Raw genomic sequence first — 25,376 nt, forward strand, 5'->3', positions numbered from 1 at the left:
CAGAGCTCCTACTGTATTAAGGCTTGCTCTTAGGATGGACTCCACTAAAATATCCATTAGATTTTCACTTCATAAAGGCAAAACTCTGCAAACACATTGGTAGTTTAATGCTCAGTGAATTTGTAGTCTTTTGCGACACTTAAAAATAAGTAAAGGTATTCTATTGTAAAAGCCTGTATGGATGATTTTCTTTGACTTTCTAATGTAGTATACCAATGACTATGAGACCTGGCTTTGACTCAGGGCTGTATTTTTCCAACCTCGGCGGGTCCCGACTCCGCAGCTGTGTTGATCCGGGCCTCCTTAAAGGGACCATGTCCAATTTCCTTAAAGGGACCATGTCCACATTCATTTTGACTTGTGCTGTTCTGCAGCATTGAGATGCTACAAATACTGACAAGCACTGCACAAAGGTGCACAACTGCACCCAGGCTCTCCCATGTCTCCCTCCAGATGCTTATGGAGGGAGTTACAGCAAGCAGAGAGATTCTCTTCCCTTCCAATGGGTGGAAGAGACCTCCCTAGCAGGACACCAACGCAGCCTGTTTGCACATTGCACAGGAGGACACAAGCAGGGATGTCATCAGGAGGACCAGGCTGCAGTGGCACAAACCTTTCAATTATCTCAGTAGATCACAAAACATTACTGCAAAGCCACACTTAACCTCATCCTGCTGTGTCACTCATCACATCCCCATCACTTTGCCTTCCCTAACCTACTCCTGCACATCCTTACTCACACCAACTTACCTTACATCTTCACCCATCCGTCTCTCTCTATCTACATTATCACATATCAATCTCACTAGCCAGCCCTCACACTCATCCTCCAATCACTCATTTGTCTAACCATAACAACTAACAACACAGAAAGGTAGGCACTTGGGTGCGATCGCCAATGCTGACGTAAAGTTTCTGCTAATATGTTGTCAAACATCGAAATCTATATTTTCAACACTTTGCGTTCTTGGACAGATTTATGCGCACCTTTAGAAGTGGCTTAGTGAGTTGCAGTGAATGGTGAGACATAACGGTACCCCGCCCAATGGTGATGCGTGTGAAAGGAATGGCTTGGGCATTGTAGGGCTGCTTTATGGTGTTGGTCTGGGGTGGTGTCATGTGGCAGCCAGGGTGTACAGTGTGAAGTGAAGAAAATGTGGCCATGGTGGGGCCATCCCAGGTGTTCCGGGCAGCAATGTGATCGGTGCTGATGCCCTGTGTCCTGTGCAGCACTAGGTGATTGCGGAGAAGGTTGGTGTTGTTATTGGTGATGCTGGTATGCCTGCTGATGTTGGTGTTGGGGCTGCTCATGGTGGGATTCTGAGCATCAAGGTGAGATTTTTTATAAGGACATAAGAACATAAGAAATGGGTGCAGGAGTAGGCCATAAGGCCCCTCGACCCTGCTCCGCCATTTAATATCATGGCTGATCTGATCATGGACTCAGGTCCACTTCCCTGCCCCCTCCCCATAACCCCCTACCCCCTTATCGTTTAAGAAACTGTCTATTTCTGTCTTAAATGTATTCAATGTCCCAGCTTCCAAGGTTCTCTGAGGCAGCGAATTCCACAGATTTACAACCCTCTGAGAGAAGAAATTTCTCCTCATCTCCGTTTTAAATGGGCGGCAGCTTATTCTAAGATCGTCCCCTCTAGTTCTAGTCTCGCCCATCAGTGGAAACATCCTCTCTGCATCTACCTTGTCAAGCACCCTCATAACCTTATACGTTTCAATAAGATCACCTCTCATTCTTCTGAATTCTAATGAGTACAGAACCAACCTACTCAACCTTTCCTCATAAGTCAACCCTCTCATCTCCAGAATCAACCTAGTGAACCTTCTCTGAACTGCCTCCAAAGCAAGTATATCCTTTCCTAAATATGGAAACGAAAACTGTACACAATATTCCAGGTGTGACCTCACCAATACCCTGTATAACTGTAGCAAGACTTCCCTGCTTTTATACTCCACCCCCCTTGCAATAAAGGCCAAGATTCCATTGGCTTTCCTGATCACTTACTGTACCTACATATTAACCTTTTGTATTTCATGCACAAGTACCCCCTCCCCTGATCCCGTTGTACTGTAGCACTTTGCAATCTTTCTCCATTTAAATAATAACTTGCTCTTTGATTTTTTTGCCATAGTGCATGACCTCACACTTTCCAACATTATACTCCATCTGCCAAATGTTTGCCCATTCACTTAGCCTGTCTATGTCCTTTTGCAGATTTTTTGTGTCCTCCTCACACATTGCTTTTTCTCCCATCTTTGTATCATCAGCAAACTTGACTACGTTACACTCAGTCCCTTCTTCCAAGTTATTAATATGGATTGTAAATAGTTGGGGTCCCAGCATTGATCCCTGCGGCACCCCACTAGTTACTGATTGCCCACCAGGGAATATACCATTTATCCCGACTCTTGTTTTCCATTAGTTAGCCAATCCTCTATCCATGCTAATATATTACCCCCAACCCCGTGAACTTTTATCTTGTGCAGTAATTTTTTATGTGGCAACTTGTCAAATGCCTTCTGGAAGTCTAAATACATCACATCCACTGGTTCCCCTTTATCCACCCCGTTCATTACATCCTCAAAGAATTCCAGCAAATTTGTCAAACATGACTTCCCCTTCATAAATCCATGCTGATTCTGCCTGACCGAATTTTGCTTTTCCAAATGTCCTGCTACTGCTTCTTTAATAATGGATTCCAACATTTTCCCAACCACAGATGTTAGGCTAACTGGTCTATAGTTTCCTGCTTTTTGTCTGCCTCCTTTTTTAAATAGGTGCGTTACATTTGCAGTTTTCCAATCTGCTGGGACCTCCCCAGAATCCAGGTAATTTTGGTAAATTACAACCAATGCATCCACAATCCCTGCTGCTACTTCTCTTAAGACCCTAGAATGCAAGCCATCAGGTCCAGGGGATTTATCCACCTTTAGTCCCATTATCTTACTGAGCACTGCCTCCTTAATAATTGTGATTGTGATAAGTTCCTCTCCCCCATAGCCCCTTGACTTTTCACTGTTGGAAAATTGTTAGTGTCCTCTACCATAAAGACTGATACAAAATATTTGTTCAGAGTTTCTGCCATCTCCATGTGCCCCATTACTAATTCCCCGGCGTCGTCCTCTAAGGGACCAACATTTACTTTAGGCACTCTTTTCCTTTTTATATACCTATAGAAACTCTTGCTATCTGTTTTTATATTTCGTGCTAGTTTACTTTCATAGTCTATCTTCCCTTTCTTAATCATTTTTTTAGTCATTCTTTGCTGGCTTTTAAAAGCTTCCCAATCTTCTGTTCTCCCACTAGTTTTGGCCACTTTGTATGCCCTTGTTTTTAATTGGATACCGTCCTTTATTTCTTTAGTTAGCCACAGATGGCTATCTTTTCTCGTACACCATTTCCTCCTCACTGGAACATATTTTTCTTGAGAGTTGTGAAATATCTCCTTAAATGTACTCCACTGTTCATCAACCGTCCTACACTTTAATCTATTTTCCCAGTCCTCTTTAGCCAACTCTGCCCTCATACCTTCATAGTCTCCTTTATTCAAGCTTAGTACGCTGGTTAGAGATCCAACTTTCTCACCCTCCATCTGAATTTGAAATTCAACCATGCTATGATCACCCATTCCAAGGGGATCCTTTACTAGGAGATTGTTTATTAATCCTGTCTCATTAAACAGGACCAGATCTAAGATAGCCTGCCCCCGATTGGTTTCAAGGGCACCGATGCTGAGATGACAGAAACGATCTGTCAATGATGAGATATGTTACTCCATGGAGGTGACATTGGATAGCGAATTCACTGCAAACACTCCATAAAGCTGAAACGTATATTCCAAGTCCAGAAGGCGCCAGCTTCTTTGACTGGAAATTGAACAACTGTGAAATGGTAGCTTTTATCTCACTACTGCAGCTGTCAACTAGTCAGACCAATCCAGAGTTGTTGAGAACCCAACACACTTAACTGACGTGTTCCCCGAGAGACAAGAACCTCGTAAAAAACTTGGTAAAATCCTTTGGACCTGGTAAAATGCTACCTAAATAGTTTTAAGCAGCTTGTTAACGAGCACAATTGCCTGACATGTCGCTTAGTGCCGGGTATGCAATCCGCCGCCAGAACCGGCACTTTGGAAATTCACATGGAGGCGGGTACAAAGCGAACTCGTAGAAACATAGAAACATAAAAACATAGAAATTAGGTGCAGGAGCAGTCCATTCAGCCCCTTGAGCCTGGCTGAGATCATGGCTGATCATTCAACCTCAGTACCCCTGTCCTGCTTCCTCTTCATACACCTTGATCTCTTTTGAATATATCTATTGAACTGGCTCAACAACTTTTTGCGGTTGAGAATTCCACAGGTTAACCACTCTCTGAGTGAAGAAATTTCTCCTCATCTCAGTCCTAAATGGCTTATCCCTTATTCTTAGACTGTGACCCCTGGTCCTGGAACACCCCAGCAACGGGAACATTCTTCCTGCCTCTAACCTGTCCAATCCCGTCAGAATTTTATATGTTTCTATGAGACCCCCTCTCATTCTTCTAAATTCCAGTGGCTATAAGCCCAGTTGATCCAGTCTCTCCTCATATGTCAGTCCTGCCATCCCGGGAATCAATCTGGTGAACCTTCGCTGTACTCCCTCAGTAGCAATAATGTCCTTCCTCAGATTAGGAGACCAAACTGAACACAATATTCCACTATCAATCAGAGCCATTTTGACAGTGGGCTCACCTCCAAACTCGCACCGGCAGGGCTGGTAACATTCCGGCCATGGATTCAATTGACCTTGGCACAGAGTTTTGCAAGATGATGACTCCCTTTGGGTGCGTTTATACTGTAACTACAGGTCCCAGAGTGGTAGGTACAGAATCAGTTCCCGCTGAGCACTGCCTTGTTTATATTGCCTGGCTCCAAATATAATTCTTATGGCCAGGAGGGATTTCTGCACATGCTTGAACAGAGCTCTGCTCCTACCTGTTAAATTTGAAAAGTTTTGAGAGCTCAAGTAGTAACTCTCTTTAAGTTTATAAATTATTCGAGGAGGAAATCACAATTCACAAGGTAATTAGGGATGAGGGAGGCTATTTGGCCCATCTTAATTCATCTATTTCCCCCCCACCCCTCCCTGCCCCACCTCCAATTGGTTCTTAAATGATTCTATGGTTTTCACCTCCACTATCCTATCTGGAAGTCCACTGCATGTATTGATCACCTGGTGTAAAGAAGAACTTCCTGAGACTGGTCCTAAATTTGCCTTTTACTGGTTTGAACCTGTGTCCCTTGTCCTACACTCAGACTTTGTAACCGTGTTAGTCCTCAGGGGGTCCGTGCAGTGTCAGAGCCCAAACCCTGTATGGCTGCTGTCTTCAGGTCTCATCACACCACTCCAGCCTGGCAGTGATGTAAAGAGGCAATATAACTGCACTAGTTCAAAGACATTATGGAACAAAGGTACCTGACGAGGTAGACAAGGGGGAGAAATGAACAAGTGTTGCCCTGTTGAATGCAAATCAGCATTTTCTATGCTGTAGATATATCCAAATGACACCAGCTTTTAACCATATTAATCTATATTAACCATAATCTAGCATGTATGATCATAGCAGGTCATAATGAGGGCAGGATAAAATAATGTTTTAGGAGAAAAATGATTGATCATTGAATTACCGAGCTAAGTGGAATCAGCACAATTATAGCTCAATAAATAGTATTACAATCATTCCTTCTGTACAAAATTCTGTTCTGGTCCTGAAATGATACAATACTGGATTTGATTTGTACTGAGTATAGCCAGTTTCTGAGGATACTTGAAGGTGGTGCAGGACTGCAGAACACCTTCAGAGTCAGCTTTTTGTATCCAAGCTGTGGCAAGGGTTGCTGTTGTGAGGGCATGACAGCACTGATGAAAGCCAGTCCTGTTAGTCTATGCTCTTTGCAAACTGTGCTTCCAACAAAATGCAGCCTTCCCAGCTGAGGGCCTCCCACATGCTGATTGGTCGTATTGTACCACCTTGATACACATGGTGAGATTTTCTTTTTGGTCAACTAAATGGCAAGAGATTCATATCACCCATTTGTACCACTCTTAAACTAAACCTGTGCTTTGCAATCAAGTCTAATCTGGAGGCCAAGAGTTTGTGAGCATTTGTGCTCCACAAATCAACCAGAATAAATAATGCCATATTGCATATACAACCAGAGTGTGACTCAAATTTCAGATTTGCAACAAATGCAAATCTTCTGGTTTGACTGAAAACAGGGTTTGTACTCAAAACAGAAAGAGGAAACATGTAGTTACTCATTGCCCTTTTCTCATTTAAACAGAGAGCTGCACATAGCTCTAGGTACTTTAGTACAGCGGAAGGACATAATAATGCCACTGGTTTTTATCAAAGTTATCAAGCATCTATCTGCCTCTTGGCTGGTGGATATAATGGAACATCAGATTTTGATCAATTAGAGTCACGTTGTTACATATAGCAAGAATTCTTCAAACATTCCATTTCGAAACGCATTCATTCAGATCAAGATCAACCATAAATAAGTAAACAGAAATCATTCCGTCTTACCAGGAGAAATACCAAAACTCGAGCAGCTGATATCTGAAGATTTAGTTCACTCTTCAGAGTTTATAAATCGCCTATTGTTTTGATCCAGTTTGTCACATTGATTTAATTACTTCAGCATTTCCTGACTTGACTGGTCTCTGTCGTCTTTTTTTCCTGGACTGCTGTAAACTCTTTGCCTATGAACCCTGAGATCCCTGTGAGAGTTACTGATGATGAAGTTTAACACAAACTGTTAACTTTTCAATTCCCAATGGTAAATTACTCCAACTGGCAGTGTGCCATTGATGATGTTTGCTAGGAACATTGCATTCCAGTGTAAGATAGCTTGTAGAAACTGTTTCATAAATATGAAATCTTGACAAATATGTGATGGGATTACAGCCCTGACTAGCTACATTTTTATTTTTTGCACTTTTCTGTTGACTCTTGCTGATGAATCCTAAACTTTAGATGAACATCTAATACAGAGATGAGATTGGCTACATACTAGTACACAGTTTGTATCGATAAGAAGTGGTTTTGCTTTTGTATTCATGCTAATTGTGTAGTGTAATTTGCATGTGAAATTATTCATATCCTCTTCACGTAAATAGTATGAGACTACCATTTCTCTGGCACCATAAAGAAATAGGAGTAGGAGTAGGCCATTTGGCCCCTCAAGCCTGCTCTACCATTCAAAAAGATCATGGCTGAACTTCTACCTCAACTCCACTTTCCCTCCCTATTCCTATATCGCTTGATTCCCTTAGTGCCCAAAAATCTATCGATCTCAGTCTTGAATATGCTCAATGACTGAGCATCCATAGCCCTCTGGTGTAGAATTCTAAAGATTCACAACTCTCTGAATGAAGAAATTTCTCCTCATCTCAGTACTAAATGGCTGACCCCTTATCCTATGACCCTTAGTTCTCGACTCTCTAGCCACAGGAAACAGTCTCTCAGCATTTACCCTGTCAAGCCCTCTCAGAAATTTATGTTTCAATGAGATCACCTCTCATTTTTTTAAACTCCAGGGAATTTAGACACATCTATCCTCATATGTCAGCCCTCTCATCACAGGATTCAATCTAGTTAACCTTTGTTGCATCCCCTCTATGGCAAGTATATTCTTCCTTAGGTAAGGAGACCAAAACTATACACAGTACTCCAGGTGTGGTCTCACCAAAGCCCTATATAATTGCAGCAAGTCTTCCTTACTCTTGTGTACTCCAACCCCCTTGCAATTTATACACACTATTAAATGCAAGGCACGTGATGTTCACTATTTATATCTTTTGTCACAAAAATGAAATAAATTTACTTTAGGGTCCACATGTTTAAAAATCACTTAAGTTTAAATATCAGTAGGTTGCTCAAAAGGTCTGTGAATCCTCACATTTATGGAGACCAGTAAATTATTTATTTTAGCTTACTGATGTCTTCTTTAATCATGACGTTAAATTTAAGAAGCAAAATTAAATATTTACTTTATTTTCCGTGATATGAGCCCACCTTCTGCTGCAAAACATGAGAAGGACACTACTGATTGACTTTGTAGGAGTCCTTTTTAATTCCATGTTTATTTTGAAGATCATTTTTCACTTCTGCAGATAAGGGACAGGCTTATCTGCTCTGGTCCCAAGTTCTTCCAAAAGGAGCTCTGAAACCAGTCACTTGGAGACTTTCTATCTGCAGATCAACACTAGCAAGAAAGGGAAATGGATAATCACTGCCATAACGCCACATTCATTGGGTAGCAGGGAGAAAGAAAGTTCTCTGTGTCTCTCTTCCTTTTATTCTAATAAATTCTCGGTATTAAAACAATAGTGCAAACTCAATAAATAATAGAACTGGGAAGAGTTTGCAATGGTACTTGTGATGCATCTTAATTTGTTTATTTTTTAATTAAAAGTTCCAGACACACTGGTTATAGAGCAGGGAAACATTATATGACTGAGTGATAGTCTTTTGGGGGAGGAGGAGGGGGGGGGGCAATGAGAAAACTATTCTCTACTGATCAAAGCCACTTTTTTTCCTGTGAGAATTACAAAGCCTTTTGTTTTCTCTCCAGTTTCCTGAGATCATGCACTACCTTCAGTGAGTGATGGGAAAAGGGACACAGACGGCCTTTCTACTAGAATAATCTTAAATTATTGCCGAAATAGACTACACGGATCTACTGCCCCCACCACTAATATGACATTGACCTGGATGCTAGAAGATGGATAAGATAAGCTCAAGGTAATCATTCCTACAACGTATTCCTCATGTAAGGCAGTCCTCACAGCAGAGCATCTGAGCTCAGAAACTCATTCAAGGTAAGTCATGAAACTGCATCCCAATTTGCTGCACTCAGTATTTTGATACTCCAGTAAGCCATGGCATGGGTAATCTGAATTACAGCTAGACGAATAAAATGCAATTAAATCAATGCTTAAAATAATATTATTTTTATTGGATTAATAGTGTGATAACTGAGTTTTAAGCTGTTTTTATATTGTGTTAAGTGAAATGCTGGATTGTTGGTTCCAGATGCATGTGTATTTCACAATAATGCAAGCAAATCTATCCATTGAATTGCCTTCATTAAAGTTTTTAGTTGAAGGCTTCAGCCTCTCTCAAAAACATAGGCTTGGATGTTGACATTTTTCTCCTGAACTGTGACATTGTGAGCTGAATTTGGATTGTGCAATCTGAGCATGTCCAGTGTATTTTCCTATACTAAGCTTTACTAAGGAATATTTTAATCTTTAGTTGCGGGTATGTTATGCTCTACAGTTTTTTTTTGAATTATGTGAAGAATAGCTACAGCACAAAATCCAAAAGCTCTGTTTAGGTAAAACGTATATTGAATAGAGAGGCTGTACATAGTTTTGTAAACAGGCTGTGATTTTGTGTGTATGTGTTGTGAGAGAACAAAGACATACTATTGATTGCATCCATTGTACCTTTTGTTTTGTATTCTATAAACTTTAGAAAGTGCATGATGCTCAGAAAGAAAAATAGGAGCAATTTTCAATTGTCACCCATCCCATTTACAATGGAAAATGGGGCAGTGATCAGTTGAAAATTGAGCCAGGACGGGTGGGGTGGGGGGAGGGGGAGATCGCCATTCTCAGGTGGGCCTCAAAATGGGGGGCTAGCACCCCTGCCCGAAACAGGTGGGAGCCTACTTAAATATTTAAATCAGGTTCTTCTGCTAATTGTAGGGCCCAGATGTAATTTTCAGGTACCAATGGACAGAGCAGGCTCTCTGCATGTTTCGCACATTGGTGCCAGGCAGAGAGCGGCCAAATCACTGGTCCTTCAAGGGATCATTGCCAGCTGCTCAAAAAAAGGAAGGGGAGGGGGCGTTTTCAAAGGGGAACCAAGATGTAGGAGCAGTGAAGCGAGACAAGGTGCATAGAAAACTAGGAGGGGCAAACAACAACAGAACAAAGAATAGTGCAGAAAGAATAGGAATTAGTTGGAGTGAAAAAAAAGCAAAACGGACTAGCATGGTGTTGGAATATATGTGTGTTGATGCGAGGAGGGTTACAAATAGGGTTGATGAGCTGCAGACATGAGTTGGGGGAAAAAATAGTGTAAAGGGCAAGGAGGGAGAAGAATTCCTAAAATGTCCACAGGAGTAATTTCTTAATCAGCATGTTTCTAGCCCAACGAGGAAGGAAGCAGTGCTGGATCTAGTTCTGGAAAGGGACAAGAAAAATACCCAACTGGAAGAGAGCCAAAGTCAGTGATTTGAGAAGGGATCTAGCACAGGTGGACTGGAAACAAAGATTGGCCAGGAAAACAGTAAATGCATAATGGCAGACCTTCAAAGGCGGTTATAATTTGGTTACAGACCAATCATATTCCCATCAGGAGCAAAGATGGGGCATCCAAAACTAGAGCTGTCTGGAAGTCATAGGAAATAGAGGTAAAATAAAACAGATAAAGGTGGTTTATGACAAATGTCAGGACCAGAATACAATAGAAAACCAGCTAGAATACAGAGGGCTGAATTTTCGGTTGTCTATAGCCTCAGTTAGTGGCCTGAGGAGGCGCGTGTTAGTGCTTAGTGCCCCGATGGAAAATTCGTTAGAGGCTCACCGGGGGCGCAAACTGCTAGCTCCTGGCGACTGACAATCACTACGATCATGATGTATTCCTGGTGTAACGCGCACGGCTACGCTGTGGTCGCTAAATTCAGTGCGTGCGTCATATTGAGTGCCCGCCAATAACAACGTCTGGAAAAACAGTGGTTACAGGCTTGCAGCATCGTTAACTGGTGGCTACTTAAAGGTATGAGGAAGCGCTTCCCTCGGAGGTCACAGTCAGTGTAACGTTTACATACAGCATGGTGCGTGAGCCTCCGAGTTTGCAGCGGTAGACAGACATAACAGTCCAGGTTGAAAACAAGTGATTTTGAAAACTTTAATGGGTGCATTACTATGCCACGCCTTTAAGACTCGGGTTTTCCCGGGATCTGATTCGGAGTTCCGCGCATGCGCAATGGGCCCGCAAAATGTACCGGCCAAACTTTCGTTATCGCCCCTCCTAGCTCTGGTGTGCAACGGCTGATTTATTGCCCCTGCCAACACTTAGACCAATTTTGATGAATTTCTGTGCGGGAGGCACAAACTTTTTCAAGGAGCTAAAAGTACTGCTCTGCCTGGATTAACGCCGTAACAGAGGCGTGGCCGAATTTCTCCCCCCAGAGAGTGCAGGGGGAAATTGAAAAAGGATATAAGAAGGGCAAAGAGGAAGTATTAGAAAAGATTCGTGGGTAACATAAACCCCTAAATCTTTTATAAACATATAAAAAGTGAAAGGATAGTAAAAGGAATGGTGGAGCTAATTAGGGACAAAAAAATTCTTATTTGAAAGCAGAGGGTATGACTGAGGTCCTGAATGAGTACCTTTTTATCTGTCTTCACAAAAGAAGAGGATAAAATGTCACAGTATGGGAGGGGGGATTAATGATATTGGATAGGATAAAAATAGATAGATAGGAGGTGCTAATTGGGTTGGCAACACTCAAAGTTAACAAGTCACCCGGTCTCAATGGGATGCATCCTAGGTTGTTGAGAGAAGCAAGGGTGGAGATAGCAGAAGCTCTGACCTCAATCTTTGCATCCTCCTTGGATATGGGAGTGGTGCCAGAGGACTGCAGGATTGTAAATGTTACAACCCTGTTCAAAAAAGGGGAGAGGGATAAACCTGGAAACTACAAGCTAGTCAGTCCAATGTAAATGGTGGGAACACTACTCGAGATCATTGTCAAGAATAAATTCAATTCTCACTTGGAAACGCACAGGTTAATAAGAGACAGCCAGCATGGATTTGTTAAAGGCAAATTGTGTCTAATTAACCTGATTGAGTTATTTGCTGAAGTAACAATGAGGGTTGATGAAGGTAGTGCAGTAGATGTTGTATATATGGACTTTCAAAAGACATTTGATAAAGTATCACATAACAGACTTATTCAGAAAATAGAAGCACATGGATTAAAGGGATGGTGGTAACTTGGATACGGAATTGGCTAAGGGATAGGAGGCAGAGAGTAGTGTTGAACAGATGTTTTTTCTGACTGAAGAGAAGTATGCAGAGAGGTCCTCCAGGGTCTGTATTAGGACCATTGCTTTTTTTGCAATTTCAAAGTTTTTGGATGATACAAAACTTGGCAACATAATAAATAGTGAGCAGGACAGTAGCAGACTTGAGGAGGACATGGACAGACTGGTGCAATTTAATGTGGAAAGTGATGCGTTTTGGGAGGAACAACATGGCAAGGCAGTATAACCTAAATGGTATTATTTTGAGGGGGGTGCAAAAGCAGTGGGACCTGGGGCTGCATATTCACAAACCTTTCACAAGGTGTCAGGACAAATTGATAAGGTGTTTAAGAAATAATATGGGCTTTGTAAATAGGGGCATTGAATACAAAAACAAGGAAGTCATGCTAAAGCTATACAGATCACTGGTTAGGCCTCCACTGGAGTATTGAGTACATTTCTGGGCACTATACTTTAGGAAGGATGTCAAGGCCTTGGAGATGGTACAGGGGAGGTTTACCAGGATGATACCAGGGATGAGGGACTTCAGTTATGTGGATAGATAGGAGAAGCTGGGATTGTTCTCCTTAGAGCAGAGAAGGTTAAGGGGAGACTTAATAGAGGTACTCAAAATTATGAGTTGTTTTGATAGAGCAAGTAGGGAGAAATTGCTTCCTCTGGCACGTGGGTCGGTAACCAAAGGTCAGATTTAAAATCATTGCCAAATGAATTAGAGGGGAAATAGGAGGATTTTTTTCACACAGAGATTTGTTAAGGTCTGGAATGCATTCCCTGAATGGGTGTTCGAAGCAGATTCCATAGGAGCTTTCAAAAGGTAATTGGACATGTATGTGAAGAGGACAAATTTGTAGGGTTCTGGGGAAAAAGTTGGGATGTAGGATTAAAATGGACAGCTCTTTCAAAGAGCCGACACAGGCATAATGGGCCGAATGGCTTCCATATTTGCTGTAAGATAGTATGGGGCCGAAATTGCCCCTTTCTTTAAGGTCAGTGGCCGCATGAAAGCAGGTCGGTGTGGACAGGCCGCTGAGTCTCCGCAGAGGGGCCACCATTTTAGACATTGCCCGTCCACAGATTTGGAACGGTGTAGGGGACTGCTCCATCTGTTTTCCCGCCGCGGCGTGCACGAGCCGACCCCTTACTGACCAGTGGCGACCCCTCCCCAGAATTGCCCCGCGGTAAATTACCCCTTTTGAAAATTACCCCGCGGGAGCGGCGCCGTCGTCGGTCAGTGCCACTGACAGCTTTTGCTGTCGGTATCCTTTCTGTGGCTTGTCAGTGTGGCCACCCTTAAAGGGGCGGTCGCGCTGTTGGCAACTCCATTTTTTTTTTTGTCGGCTGACTGCCAGGTTGGGCCGACAATTATGGCTGCGGGTTCAGCCAAGCTGTCAAACCCTCCCTGGTGGCCCAATGTTTGCCACTAAAGTGGCTGCAGAGTTTGCAGCGGCCTTCCCCTTTAACTGATGGGGAAGGATGTTGTGGCAGCACCAGCACGATGACATCATCAGCGCGGCACTGATGACGTGCAGCGTCGACCACTCTGCCCCGCCCCCATTTCTGCCCCTCTAATGCCAGCCACTTCACCCCCACTTCCGCCCCCGTGATGAGGCCACTTCTGCCACGCTCCAAAAAAAAGCACGAAGTGCTGAATTTCTCCCGGCTGGTGCCCCATGCATTGGGGCGGCCGGAACACATCGAAAACGGTCGGTGCGACTCGTTTTGGTCGGTGGCAAATTTCAGCCCCCACGATCCTATGAAAGATTTTTGTGGGCCTGGTAACTTGAATTCTTCTCTTGTTCTCTCAAAATTCAAAAATCTCACAAAAATCTTGCACCTTTCAAATGGCAATGAGGCCAAACCTTAAATGAGCGTGTGGGCACCCCAAACACGTCACGGCTGATTTTGACATCAGTTGAAAGTTGCCCCTTGTTGTAATTGAGTTCATTCTTGAAAAAAATTTAATTTTGAAACAAGGAACCTCTAATTCATCATCATAGGCAGTCCCTCGGAATGGAGGAAGATTTGCTTCCACTCTAAAAATGAGTCCTTAGGTGGCTGAACAGTCCAATACGAGAACCACAGTCCCTGTCACAGGTGGGACAGGTAGTCGTTGAGGGAAAGGGTGGGTGGGACAGGAATGCCGCATGCTCTTTCCGCTGCCTGTGCTTGATTTCTGCACGCTCTCGGCGATGAAAGTCGAGGTGCTCAGCGTCCTCCCGGATGCACTTTCTCTATTTAGGCCGGTCTTTGGCCAGGGACTCCTAGGTGAAGTGGGAATGTTGCATTTTATCAGGGAGACTTTGAGGGTGTCCTTGTAACTTTTCCTCTGCCTACCTTTGGCTTGTTTGCCGTGAAGGAGTTCCGAGTAGAGCGCTTGCTTTGGGAGTCTCGTGTCTGGCATGCGAACAATGTGGCCTGCCCAGCGGAGCTGATCAAGTGTGGTCAGTGCTTCAATGCTTGGGATATTGGTCTGGTCGAGGACACTAATGTTGGTGCATCTGTCCTCCCAGGGGATTTGTAGGATCTTTGGAGACATCATTGGTTGTATTTCTCCAACGACTTGAGGTGTCTACTGTCCATGGTCCATGTCTCTGAGTACAGGAGGGCGGGTATTATTACAGCACTGTAGACTATGGGCTTGGTGGCAGATTTGAGGGCCTGGTCTTCAAACACTTTTTTTCCTCAGGTGGCCGAAGGCTGCACTGGCGCACTGGAGGCAGAGTTGAATCTCGTCGTCAATGTCTGCTCTTGTTGATAAGAGACTCCCGAGGTATGGGAAATGGTCCACGTTGTCCAGGGCCGCGCCGTGGATCTTGATGACTGGGGGGCAGTGCTGTGCGGCAATGACAGTCTGGTGCAGGACCTTGGTCTTGCAGATGTTTAGCGTAAGGCCCATGCTTTCGTACGCCTCAGTAAATACATCGACTATGTCCTGGAGTTCAACCTCTGTATGTGCACAGACGCAGGCATCGTCTGGGTACTGTAGCTCGACGACAGAGGTTGGGGTGGTCTTGGACCTGGCCTGGAGACAACGAAGGTTGAACAGGTTCTCACTGGTTCTGTAGTTTAGTTCCACTCCAGCGGGGAGCTTGCTGACTGTGAGGTGGAACATGGCAGCGAGGAAGATTGAGAAGAGGGTTGGGGCGATGACTCAGCCCTATTTGATCCTGGTCCGGACGTGGATTGGGTCTGTAATGGATCCGTTGGTAAGGATCGTGGCCTGCATGTCATCGTGGAGCAGGCGGAGGATGGTGCCGAACTTTTGGGGGCATCCGAAATGGAGGAGGACGCGCCATAGATCCTCGCGGTTGACACAAGTAACAACTAATTATCTCTGATTATCGACTGTTGTGTTGACAAAACAACTCCAATTATCTAACCTGATTATCACTTCCGTTGTGTTGACAATTAGAACAGTCTATAATTATCTTACCCAAAACAGAAGTGCAGTCATGCTTTAATCGGGAAGAGGGAAGAATAGAAATCACTTTCCATTTCTAAGCAAGAACTCAATTCATTCTTCAAGGTTCAGTCAACTGAACATCATGAGCACAAGAGTGAAGAACTTACACATTAATTGTCCTACTAAATGAATTGCATTCAAATGTTTTTGGTACATGTGCTGGTGTCTTCTAGTCATCATCATCATCATCATCATAGGCAGTCCCTCGGAATCGAGGAAGACTTGCTTCCACTCCTGAAGTGAGTTCTTTGGTGGCTGAACATTCCAATACGAGAGCCACAGACTCTGTCACAGGTGCGACAGATAGTCTTCTAGTATAGTATTAGGCAGTCCATCGTGTTGAGGATGACCCATTTCCACTGCAAAAAGGGATGAGTTCACACGTGTTCCAATGAGGGATCTGACATTTGAGATCCCAAATTATATATTGAAGGGTGGAAGATGCCTGTGCTTGGATTCTTTTAATGTGGAGTGGCAGTTGCACGCCAGCCACCACACGGGCTTGACAGAGCTAGGTCTTGGTCCAGTGGCGAGGATTAACCAAGACGACTGGGGACCAAGCTCTGCTGCACGGACCTAACATGCACACATACGCCTACTGTCCATAGATCACATTGTGGACTGATCTGTGCTGCCCCTGGACCCTCGCCTCTTCTGGGACCCGATCTCTCCCTGCTCCTCCGTCGTGATCATTCGCTGCATCTCCGCCACGATCTTTCACCGCTCCTCCGTCCCGGCCTCCCTGCTCCTCCGCCCCGGCCTCCCCGCTCCTCCTCTCCCCGCTCCTCCTCTCCCCGCTCCTCCGCACCGGCCTCCCCACTCCTCCTCTCCCCGCTCCTCCTCTCCCCGCTCCTCTGCACCGGCCTCCCCACTCCTCCTCTCCCCGCTCCTCCTCTCCCCGCTCCTCCGCCCCGGCCTCCCCGCTCCTCTGTCCTGGCCTCCCCACTCCTCCTCTCCCCGCTCCTCCGACCCGGCCTCCCCGCTCCTCCTCTCCCCGCTCCTCCTCTCCCCGCTCCTCCGCACCGGCCTCCCCACTCCTCCTCTCCCCGCTCCTCCGACCCGGCCTCCCCGCTCCTCCTCTCCCCGCTCCTCCGCACCGGCCTCCCCACTCCTCCTCTCCCCGCTCCTCTTCACCGGCCTCCCCACTCCTCCTCTCCCCGCTCCTCCGCCCCGGCCTCCCCGCTCCTCCTCTCCCCGCTCCTCCTCTCCCCGCTCCTCCGACCCGGCCTCCCCGCTCCTCCTCTCCCCGCTCCTCCGCACCGGCCTCCCTACTCCTCCTCTCCCCGCTCCTCTTCTCCCCGCTCCTCTGCACCGGCCTCCCCACTCCTCCTCTCCCCGCTCCTCCGCCCCGGCCTCCCCGCTCCTCTGTCCTGGCCTCCCCACTCCTCCTCTCCCCGCTCCTCTGACCCGGCCTCCCCGCTCCTCCATCCCGGCCTCTCCACTCCTCCTCTCCCCACTCCTCCGCACCGGCCTCCCCGCTCCTCCGCCCCAGTCTCCCCGTTCCTCCACCCCGCTCCTCCGCCCCGGCCTCCCCGCTCCTCTGCCCCAGTCTCCCCGCTCCTCTGCCCCGGTCTCCCCGCTCCTCCGCCCCAGCCTCCCCGCTCCTCCACCCCGCTCCTCTGCCCCGGTCTCCCCGCTCCTCCGCCCCAGCCTCCCCGCTCCTCCACCCCGCTCCTCTGCCCCGGTCTCCCCGCTCCTCCGCCCCAGCCTCCCCGCTCCTCCACCCCGCTCCTCTGCCCCGGTCTCCCCGCTCCTCCGCCCCAGCCTCCCCGCTCCTCCGCCCCGCTCCTCTGCCCCGGTCTCCCCGCTCCTCCGCCCCAGCCTCCCCGCTCCTCCGCCCCGCTCCTCTGCCCCGGTCTCCCCGCTCCTCCGCCCCAGCCTCCCCGCTCCTCCGCTCCGGCCTCCCCGCTCCTCCACCCCGCTCCTCTGCCCCGGTCTCCCCGCTCCTCCGCCCCAGCCTCCCCGCTCCTCCGCCACGCTCCTCTGCCCTAGCCTCCCCGCTCCTCCGCCCCGCTCCTCTGCCCCGGCCTCCCCGCTGTTCCGCCCCGGTCTCCCCGCTCCTCCGCTCCAGCCTCCCCGCTCCTCCACCCCGCTCCTCTGCCCCGGCCTCCCCGCTGTTCTGCCCCGGTCTCCCCGCTCCTCCGCCCCAGCCTCCCCACTCCTCCGCCCCGCTCCTCTGCCCCGGCCTCCCCGCTGTTCCGCCCCGGTCTCCCCGCTCCTCCGCTCCAGCCTCCCCGCTCCTCCACCCCGCTCCTCTGCCCCAGCCTCCCCGCTGTTCCGCCCCGGTCTCCCCGCTCCTCCGCCCCAGCCTCCCCGCTCCTCCGCCCCGCTCCTCTGCCCCGGTCTCCCCGCTCCTCCGCCCCAGCCTCCCCGCTCCTCCGCCCCGCTCCTCTGCCCCGGCCTCCCCGCTGTTCCGCCCCGGTCTCCCCGCTGTTCCGCCCCGGTCTCCCCGCTCCTCCGCTGTACCTGGGCCCCGCCAGTGGTCCTGCCCACGCTCCAATTGCCAACCTGGATTTTGGTGTCTTCTACAAAGTTGTCAAATATTAATTAACTCTATTACAAGATACTAAAGCCTCCCACTACTGTTGACACCTTAACGCAGTTTCGAATAACATTAGAGTTCAATAATATTTCTGTGAACAAAATGAAATAAAGGGCATTGAGGATGCATGGGTGAGCACTGGCACCCATCTGCTTCCCCCTCTATCCATCTCCTTCCACCTCCTTCCACCTCCCCTCCCTCCACTTCCTTCCACTTCCCTCTCCTCCCCCTCACAAAACCTCTACCCTCCCCATTCTCCTCCTCTCCCTCTCCATCCTCATCCCTTCCCTCCCCTCCCCATCTTCCTCTTCACCCTTTCCTCTCATTCTTGCTTCCTTCATTATCCCTCCCTACCCCTCTTCCTGCTCCCCTCCTCTTCACCCCTTCTCCCTTCTTCATTAACTGTTTTATTCAGATGCCTTAACCATTCTCAAACACTTGGGATTAATATTTTTGCCTTCGCTCCATCAGTTGAAGAAAGTTAACAAGTACATATATGCCTACACTTCCTAAGATGTTGCACCTTGAGCAAGGGCATTGGAGAATCTCCCAGCATGAAAGAGTATGATTCTCTCAGTGCAACAACTAGAAGCATTTCATTTCTCACGCTTTAACAATTAGAACATAAGAACATAAGAAATAGGAGCAGGAGTAGGCCGTTTGACCCCTTGAGCCTGCTCTGCCATTTAGTAAGATCATGGCTGATCTGATCATGGACTCAACTCCACTTCCCTGCCCGCTCCCCATAACCCTTTATTTCCTTATTGCTCAAAAATCTGTCTATCTCCATCTTAAATATATTCAATGACCCAATCTCCACAGCTCTCTGGGGCAGAGAATTCCACAGATTTACAATCGTCTGAGAGAAGAAATTCCTCTTCATCTTAGTTTTAAAAGGGCAGCCTCTTATTCTTAGACTATGTTCCCCTAGTTTTAGTTTCTTCTATGAGTGGAAATATCCTCCCTGCATCCGCCTTGTCGAGCCCCCACATTATCTTATATATTTCGATATATTCTTCTGAACTCCAATGAGTACAGGCCCAACCTACTCTCACCCTATCTTCATAAGTCAAGCTCCTCATCTCCGAATCAACCTAGTGAACCTTTTCTGTACAGTCACCAATGCAAGTATATCCTTTCTTAAATACGTAGACCAAAACTGTATGCAATACTCCAGGTGTGGCCTCACTAATACCCCGTACAGTTGTAGCAGGACTTCTCTGTTTTTAATCTCCATCCCCCTTGCAATAAAGTGGAACATTCCATTTGCCTTCCTGATCACTTGCTGTACCTGCATACTAACTTTTTGTGTTTCATGCACAAGGACCCCCAGGTCCCTCTGTACTGCAGTAATTTGCAATTTTTCTCCATTTAAAATTATAATTTGCTTTTCTATTTTTTCTGCCAAAGTAGATAACCTCACATTTTCCCACATTGTACTTCATCTGACAATTTTTTGCCCACTCACTTAGCCTGTCTATATCCCTTTGCAGATTTTTGTGTCCTCCTTACAATTTGCTTTCCCACCCATCAATGTATCATCAGCAAACTAGGCTACATTACACTCAGTCCGTTCATCCAAGTCATTAATATAGATTGTAAATAGTTGAATCCCAGCACCGATACCTGTGGCACCCCACTAGTCACTATTTGCCAACCGGAAAATGACCCATTTATCCCGACTCTCTGTTTTCTGTTAGTTAGCCAACCCCGTGAACTTTTATCTTGTGCAGTAACCTTTGATGTGGCACCTTATCGAATGCCTTCTGGAAATCCAAATACACCACATCCGCTGGTTCCACCTTATAGAAACACAGAAACATAGAAAATAGGTGCAGGAGTAGGCTATTCGGCCCTTCAAGTCTGCACCGCCATTCAATGAGTTCATGGCTGAACATGCAACTTCAGTACTCCATTCCTGCTTTCTCACCATACCCCTTGATCCCCCTAGTAGTAAGGACTACATCTAACTCCTTTTTGAATATATTTAGTGAATTGGCTTGTTCCCCTGCTTGTTTCCCAGCAAATTTGTCAAACACGATTTCCCCTTCATAAAACCATGTTGACTCTGCTTGACTGAAATATGCTTTTCAAAATGTCCTGATACTGCTTCCTTAATAATGGACTCCAGCATTTTCCCAATGACGGATGTTAGGCTAACTGGTCTATAGTTTCCTGCTTTCCGTCTGCTTCCTTTTTTAAATAGGTGTGTTATATTTGCGGTTTTCCAATCCGCTGGGATCTCCCCAGAATCCAGGGAATTTTGGTAGATTACAACCAATGCATCCATTATCTCTGCAGCTGCTTCTTTTAAGCCATCAGATCCAGGGGACTTGTCTGTCTTCAGTCCCATTATTTTACCGAGTACTACTTCTTTAGTGATAGTGATTGTATTAAGTTCCTTCTTCCCTATAGCCCTTTGATTACCCACTATTCGGATGTTTTTAGTGTCTTCTACCGTGAAGACCAATACAAAATATTGTTCAAAGTCTCTGTCAGTTCCCTATTCCCCATTATTAACTCCCCAGTCTTATCTTCTAGGGGACCAACATTTACTTCAGCCACTCTTTTCCTTTTTATGTACCTGTAGAAACTCTTACTGTCTGTTTTTATATTTCGTGCTGGTTTACTTTCATAATCTATCTTCCCTCTCTTTATTATTTTTTTAGTTGTTCTTTGCTGGCTTTTAAAAGTTTCCCAAGCCTCTGGCCTCCCACTAGTCTTGGCCACATTGTATGCCATTGTTTTCAATTTGATCCCATCCTTTATTTCCTTAGTTAGCCTCGGATAGTTATCCCTTCTCTTAGTCTTTCCTTCTCATTGGGATATATTTTTGTTGAGAATTATGAAATATTTCCTTAAATGTCTGCCATGCTCATCAAACATCCCACACTTTAATCTATTTTCTCAGTCCACTTTAGCCAACTCTACCTTCATACCTTTGTAGTCTCCTTTATTTAAGCCTAGGACACTAGTTTGATATATAGCTATGCTAGAGGGCAGGAAGCACAGACACAATATGTGAAGTGTTGTTACAAGCAGTCATTTTCAGTCAACATGCAGCAGCAATCCTCAGTATGATGTATTGCATATTGTAAACATTGCTTAGTTAATAGTTTTGGGGTCAATAACATTGAATTAATATGGAAAGCAGGGGTTCTGCATTTAACATGAAGTTCAGCATTTAATGACTGCCTGAACAATGACCCAAATCCTCTGTGAGAAAGAATATTTGAGATAATGAAACCATCTATTAATCACAGGCCATCCACGCCATATATGTGAATATCACAGTAACAGAGTGTGTAACAAAGATACCTTTTTTGCATGTAGGCTTAAATTTTCAGATATAACTACTTTCCAACCAAAAACAGCTAAAATTGTTGTGAATTACCATTGGAAATAAAGACATTTCCTTGAAGAAAATAAGAATTTGCATTTATATAGTGCTTTTTGCTTCCTTTGAACGGCCAAAAGTGCTTCATAATTAATGAATTACTGTTATGTAGGCAAATGCATCAGAGTTCAACAAACAGCAGTGAGATAAATGACCAATTAATCTGTTTTTGTGGTATTAGTTGAGGGATAAATATTGGCCAGGGCAGTGGAAAAACTCCCCTGCTCTTCTTCAAATAGTGACATGGGATCTTTTATGTCCACCTGTATAGCCTGACAAGATGTTGGTTTAATGTCTCATCTGAAAGACAGAATCTCTCACCACTGCACTAAAGTGTCACCTTAGATTATGTGCTCAAATTTTTCATTGGGGCTTTGACCCACAACCTTCTGTCTCATAGAGTTGAGAGTACAATCACTGAGAAAAACTCGGAATGATTTTTACTCCACCTTCCATGAAGAGAGGAGAATATACATGTGATATTACAGTATACGCAGCAAGTTGTGTATGTTATGGTACTCAGGTCACACTATTGGTTAATCAGGCAATGGGCAGTTATAGATGCTCTCCAGAGTACACAAGGGGGCAGAAATTCAGGGTCTTGGGAAGGACCGTTACCGTGGGTTTTCGGCGGCTATTCGGCAAAATTGATTGGCCGACCCGTTCTGCTCTATTGGCCCCCCTGACACATATTCTTTGTGGAATTCTCTGCCCCAGAGAGCTGTGGAGGCTGGGTCATTGAATATATTTAAGGCAGAGATAGACAGATTTTCGAGCGATAAAGGAATAAAGGGTTATGGGGAGTGGGCAGGGAAGTGCAGCTGAGCCCATGATCAGATCAGCCATGATCTTATTGAATGGCGGAGCAGGCGCGAGGAGCCAAATGACCTACTTCTGATCATATTTCTTATGTTATTATGTTCTTATTCAGCGGGGGGGGGGGGGTGTGGGGGGGGTGGTTCCAGCGGTGAGGACTTCCGCCAAAATCGGCCGATTGAAGCCAAGATAAGGGGCTTGCAGATGTGATGACGTCATCACGGTGTGCACTGCTGCTACGTGGCCATGCCACCCATATTCACGCATAAAAAGACAGGTTTATTTTGAACAGTGCCCCCGCCAGCTTTTTGGGTCATGACCGACACCGTTGGAGGAGGATAATGGAGGATTCCCGCAATCGGGGGCAATTTTGCTGAAAAGTTTTGCCGTTGAATTTTTGCATTAGTTTAACCTGCTGAGTGTTCTTTATCATTTTTGGGAGAGTTTTCAGGACTTTGAGCTCTGACTCATTAGTGGAGCCCTGTCGGCCTCATTCTGTGCTCCACAGGCCTGCGTGCCAGGGTGCAGCCTTCAAACACAATGGGATCAGTGTTGGCAGGGGAGCGCGGCACGCAGGAGAAGATGGCACCACCAGCAACGTGCAGAGAGGCAGTGGGCAAGGGAGGCAGCAGTCATGGCTGCCCAACATCCAGAAGGGCCTGCAGATGTGCGCAGCCCAGCTCATAGAGAGGATGTCCAGGAGGGAGATGGCGTTAGGAGGAGGGTCGGGTACGCTGACCCCCCCCCCCCCCCCCACCGCATGGGCCAGGAGCTTTGCCAGCAACAGCCTGCAGATGCGTGCGACCACGAGGAGGAACAGGGAGATGGCTATCATCCAGCTGCCATGGGAGGTGGCCAACACAGAGCTGGGGGAAGGAGGCCCTATCCTCAAAGGGTCTACAGACCTCAGTTCTCCTTCCTCCAGCTTAGTGATAAGCAATGCCTGCGAAGGCTGAGATTCAGAAAGGAGGTACTGAGGGAGCTCTGCAATGTGTTGCATCAAGATCTCGCGCCTCACACAAGGCTCAGGACTGCCCTGACCATTGAGATCAAGGTCACCATAGCTTTGAAATTCTATGCGACGGGATCTTTCCAGTCTGCCACTGCAGACATTGCCAATATTTCTCAATCCTTTGCATATCCAACAGGTCACCGATGCACTGTACAGGAGAAGAATCTCATTCCCAATGACGAGGGACAAACAGGTGGAGAGGTAGGCCGGATTTGCCCGGATTGCAGGGTTCCTGAGGGTGCATGGTGCGATCGACTGCACACACGTTGGACTGAGGGTCCCACAACACCACCCCGAGGTCTTTGTCAACCACAAGGAGTTCCACTCCCTCTATGTGCAGCTCGTGCGTGACCACCAGCGTCGGATCCTGGTAGTTGATGCGAGGTACCCAGGCAGCAGCCATGATTCATTCATTCTGCACCAGACCAGTATGCCTGCTCTCTTTACCGGTCCAAATCAGGATTGTAGATGGTTGCTTGGCATCAAGGGATATCCCCTGTCCACTTGGCTGCTCACTCCACTTCGGAATCCCAGGACAGCGGCCGAGAATGCCTACAACGACGCTCATTCTGGCACCAGGGGCACCATCGAGCACTGCATTGGAATCCTCAAGCGGAGGTTCCGTTGCCTGGACCGGTTTGGTGGCACCTTGCAGTACTCTCTCCTGAACGGGTCTCCATATTCGTGGTGGTCTGCTGCATGCTGCCCAACCTGGTCATCATGAGGGGCCAGCCACTGGAGGTCGAGCCAGCAGTACCACCTGAGGAGGAGGAGGTGCAGGAATAGGAGGAGGCACAGGAGGAGGAGGAGGCGCAGGAGGAGGAGGATCCCCATGGCCCCACCGCCCCCCCAGGCCAGGAGGTGTCGTCGCCATCGCAACCCTGCAAGGGAGGTGCAGCTGCATCTGATAGCTGCTCGATTCACATAATATCATCCACACATGACCCTTCAGTTCCCATTTTCCATGCCATCCCAATGAGTGCCTTCACACAGAATTGCCCAATCCCAAATGAAACACCTGGCCAGATATATGAGCCAAAAATAAAGATTTATCAAATGATCAAAGTCAGTGCAAAAACACAACAGAAACAAAAAAGACTACCATAAACTAACACAATTAATCATTTTTTACCCCTGCGCATCTCTTTATAACACCTGTTACACATGCATATTCCAACACTACGGCCTAAGTATCTCCCCTGTGGCTGCATCATGGGCCTGGGAAGGCTGCTGTGGTTGTTGTGTGGGAGCTACAGATGTCCTTCTCGGACACTCTCGAACACCTTTGGGCCTGGAAGGGCTGGGTGCAGTCTGGGCAGCACCCTCCAGGGAGGGTTCAGTCTGGCTTGGCTTGAGTGAGGCCATGTGTGGAGGCACTGGCGGAGTGGCAGGTCTGGGGCCAGGAATGTTGTGATCCTGAGAGAGCACATCATCAGGATCCTGGTCCAAGGAGCCTGAGTCACTCACCTGGGGCGGCACACTACCACCACCACCATCAAGCTGAGGGAGGACAGGTCGGTGCTGTGGCACGACACCAGAAGCTCCCCGTGGCCCATGTTGAACCCAGCCGCGAACGCAACACTGAGGTGTCAGGTGGCATCGAGCTGAGACTGCATGAGAGCAGCCAGAGTCTCAAAGCCAGCAGACACGGCAGCAGTTTGACGCTTCATGGCAGCAGTAAGACACTCTGTGGCCTGTTGCCCAGAGTGCACAAGACCATTCTGAGTTTCCTGGACCGCAGCCATCCCCTCTAATCCAACACTGATGCACTCGTTCCCTTGCGCCTGTGCTGAAATGGAAGCTGCCACATCATCTGCAGGTTGCAGCATCACAGCTGGATCCACACGGTCACTCTGGGAGTCCACCATCGCCTGCACACTGGCAATGATGGGCACCATGATGCGCGCAGAGCTGTCAACTATGCGGGAGGTGGACTCCTCCACAGTCCTTACCACTTCCGACAGCCTCTTTGGCACCCTTGTCAGTGCCCCCAACATCTGGGAATTCATGACCTCCACCCTTC

At 47.0% G+C, this 25,376-nt stretch overlaps 2 protein-coding genes across 9 annotated transcripts in view; one reads left to right on the forward strand and one right to left on the reverse strand.

Moving 5' to 3' along the window:
* Positions 1-25,376, reverse strand: part of ripor3 (RIPOR family member 3) — a 227,936-nt gene that overhangs the window by 164,355 nt on the left and 38,205 nt on the right. The window contains exon 1 of one of the 6 annotated variants that reach the window (XM_070896020.1): positions 6,587-6,795. The exons of the other annotated variants lie outside the window; for them this stretch is intronic. The gene's annotated coding sequence lies outside the window, so the exon portion shown is untranslated. Of the gene's footprint in view, positions 1-6,586; positions 6,796-25,376 lie in introns of those variants that run through there. 6 annotated transcript variants of the gene reach the window in all.
* The window catches only part of LOC139277498 (uncharacterized), a 64,701-nt gene continuing 48,059 nt past the window's right edge, over positions 8,735-25,376 (forward strand). For all 3 annotated transcript variants that reach the window (XR_011596094.1, XM_070896027.1, XM_070896026.1), the window contains exon 1: positions 8,735-8,806. Coding sequence is in view for 2 of the 3 variants with exons in the window: in XM_070896027.1 (XP_070752128.1) it covers positions 8,787-8,806 (20 nt within the window). In the remaining variant the exon portion in view is untranslated. The remainder of the gene's footprint in view (positions 8,807-25,376) is intronic.

The sequence above is a fragment of the Pristiophorus japonicus genome, chromosome 12 (assembly GCF_044704955.1).
Source record: "Pristiophorus japonicus isolate sPriJap1 chromosome 12, sPriJap1.hap1, whole genome shotgun sequence".
In the NCBI taxonomy this organism is placed as follows: Eukaryota; Metazoa; Chordata; class Chondrichthyes; family Pristiophoridae; genus Pristiophorus; species Pristiophorus japonicus.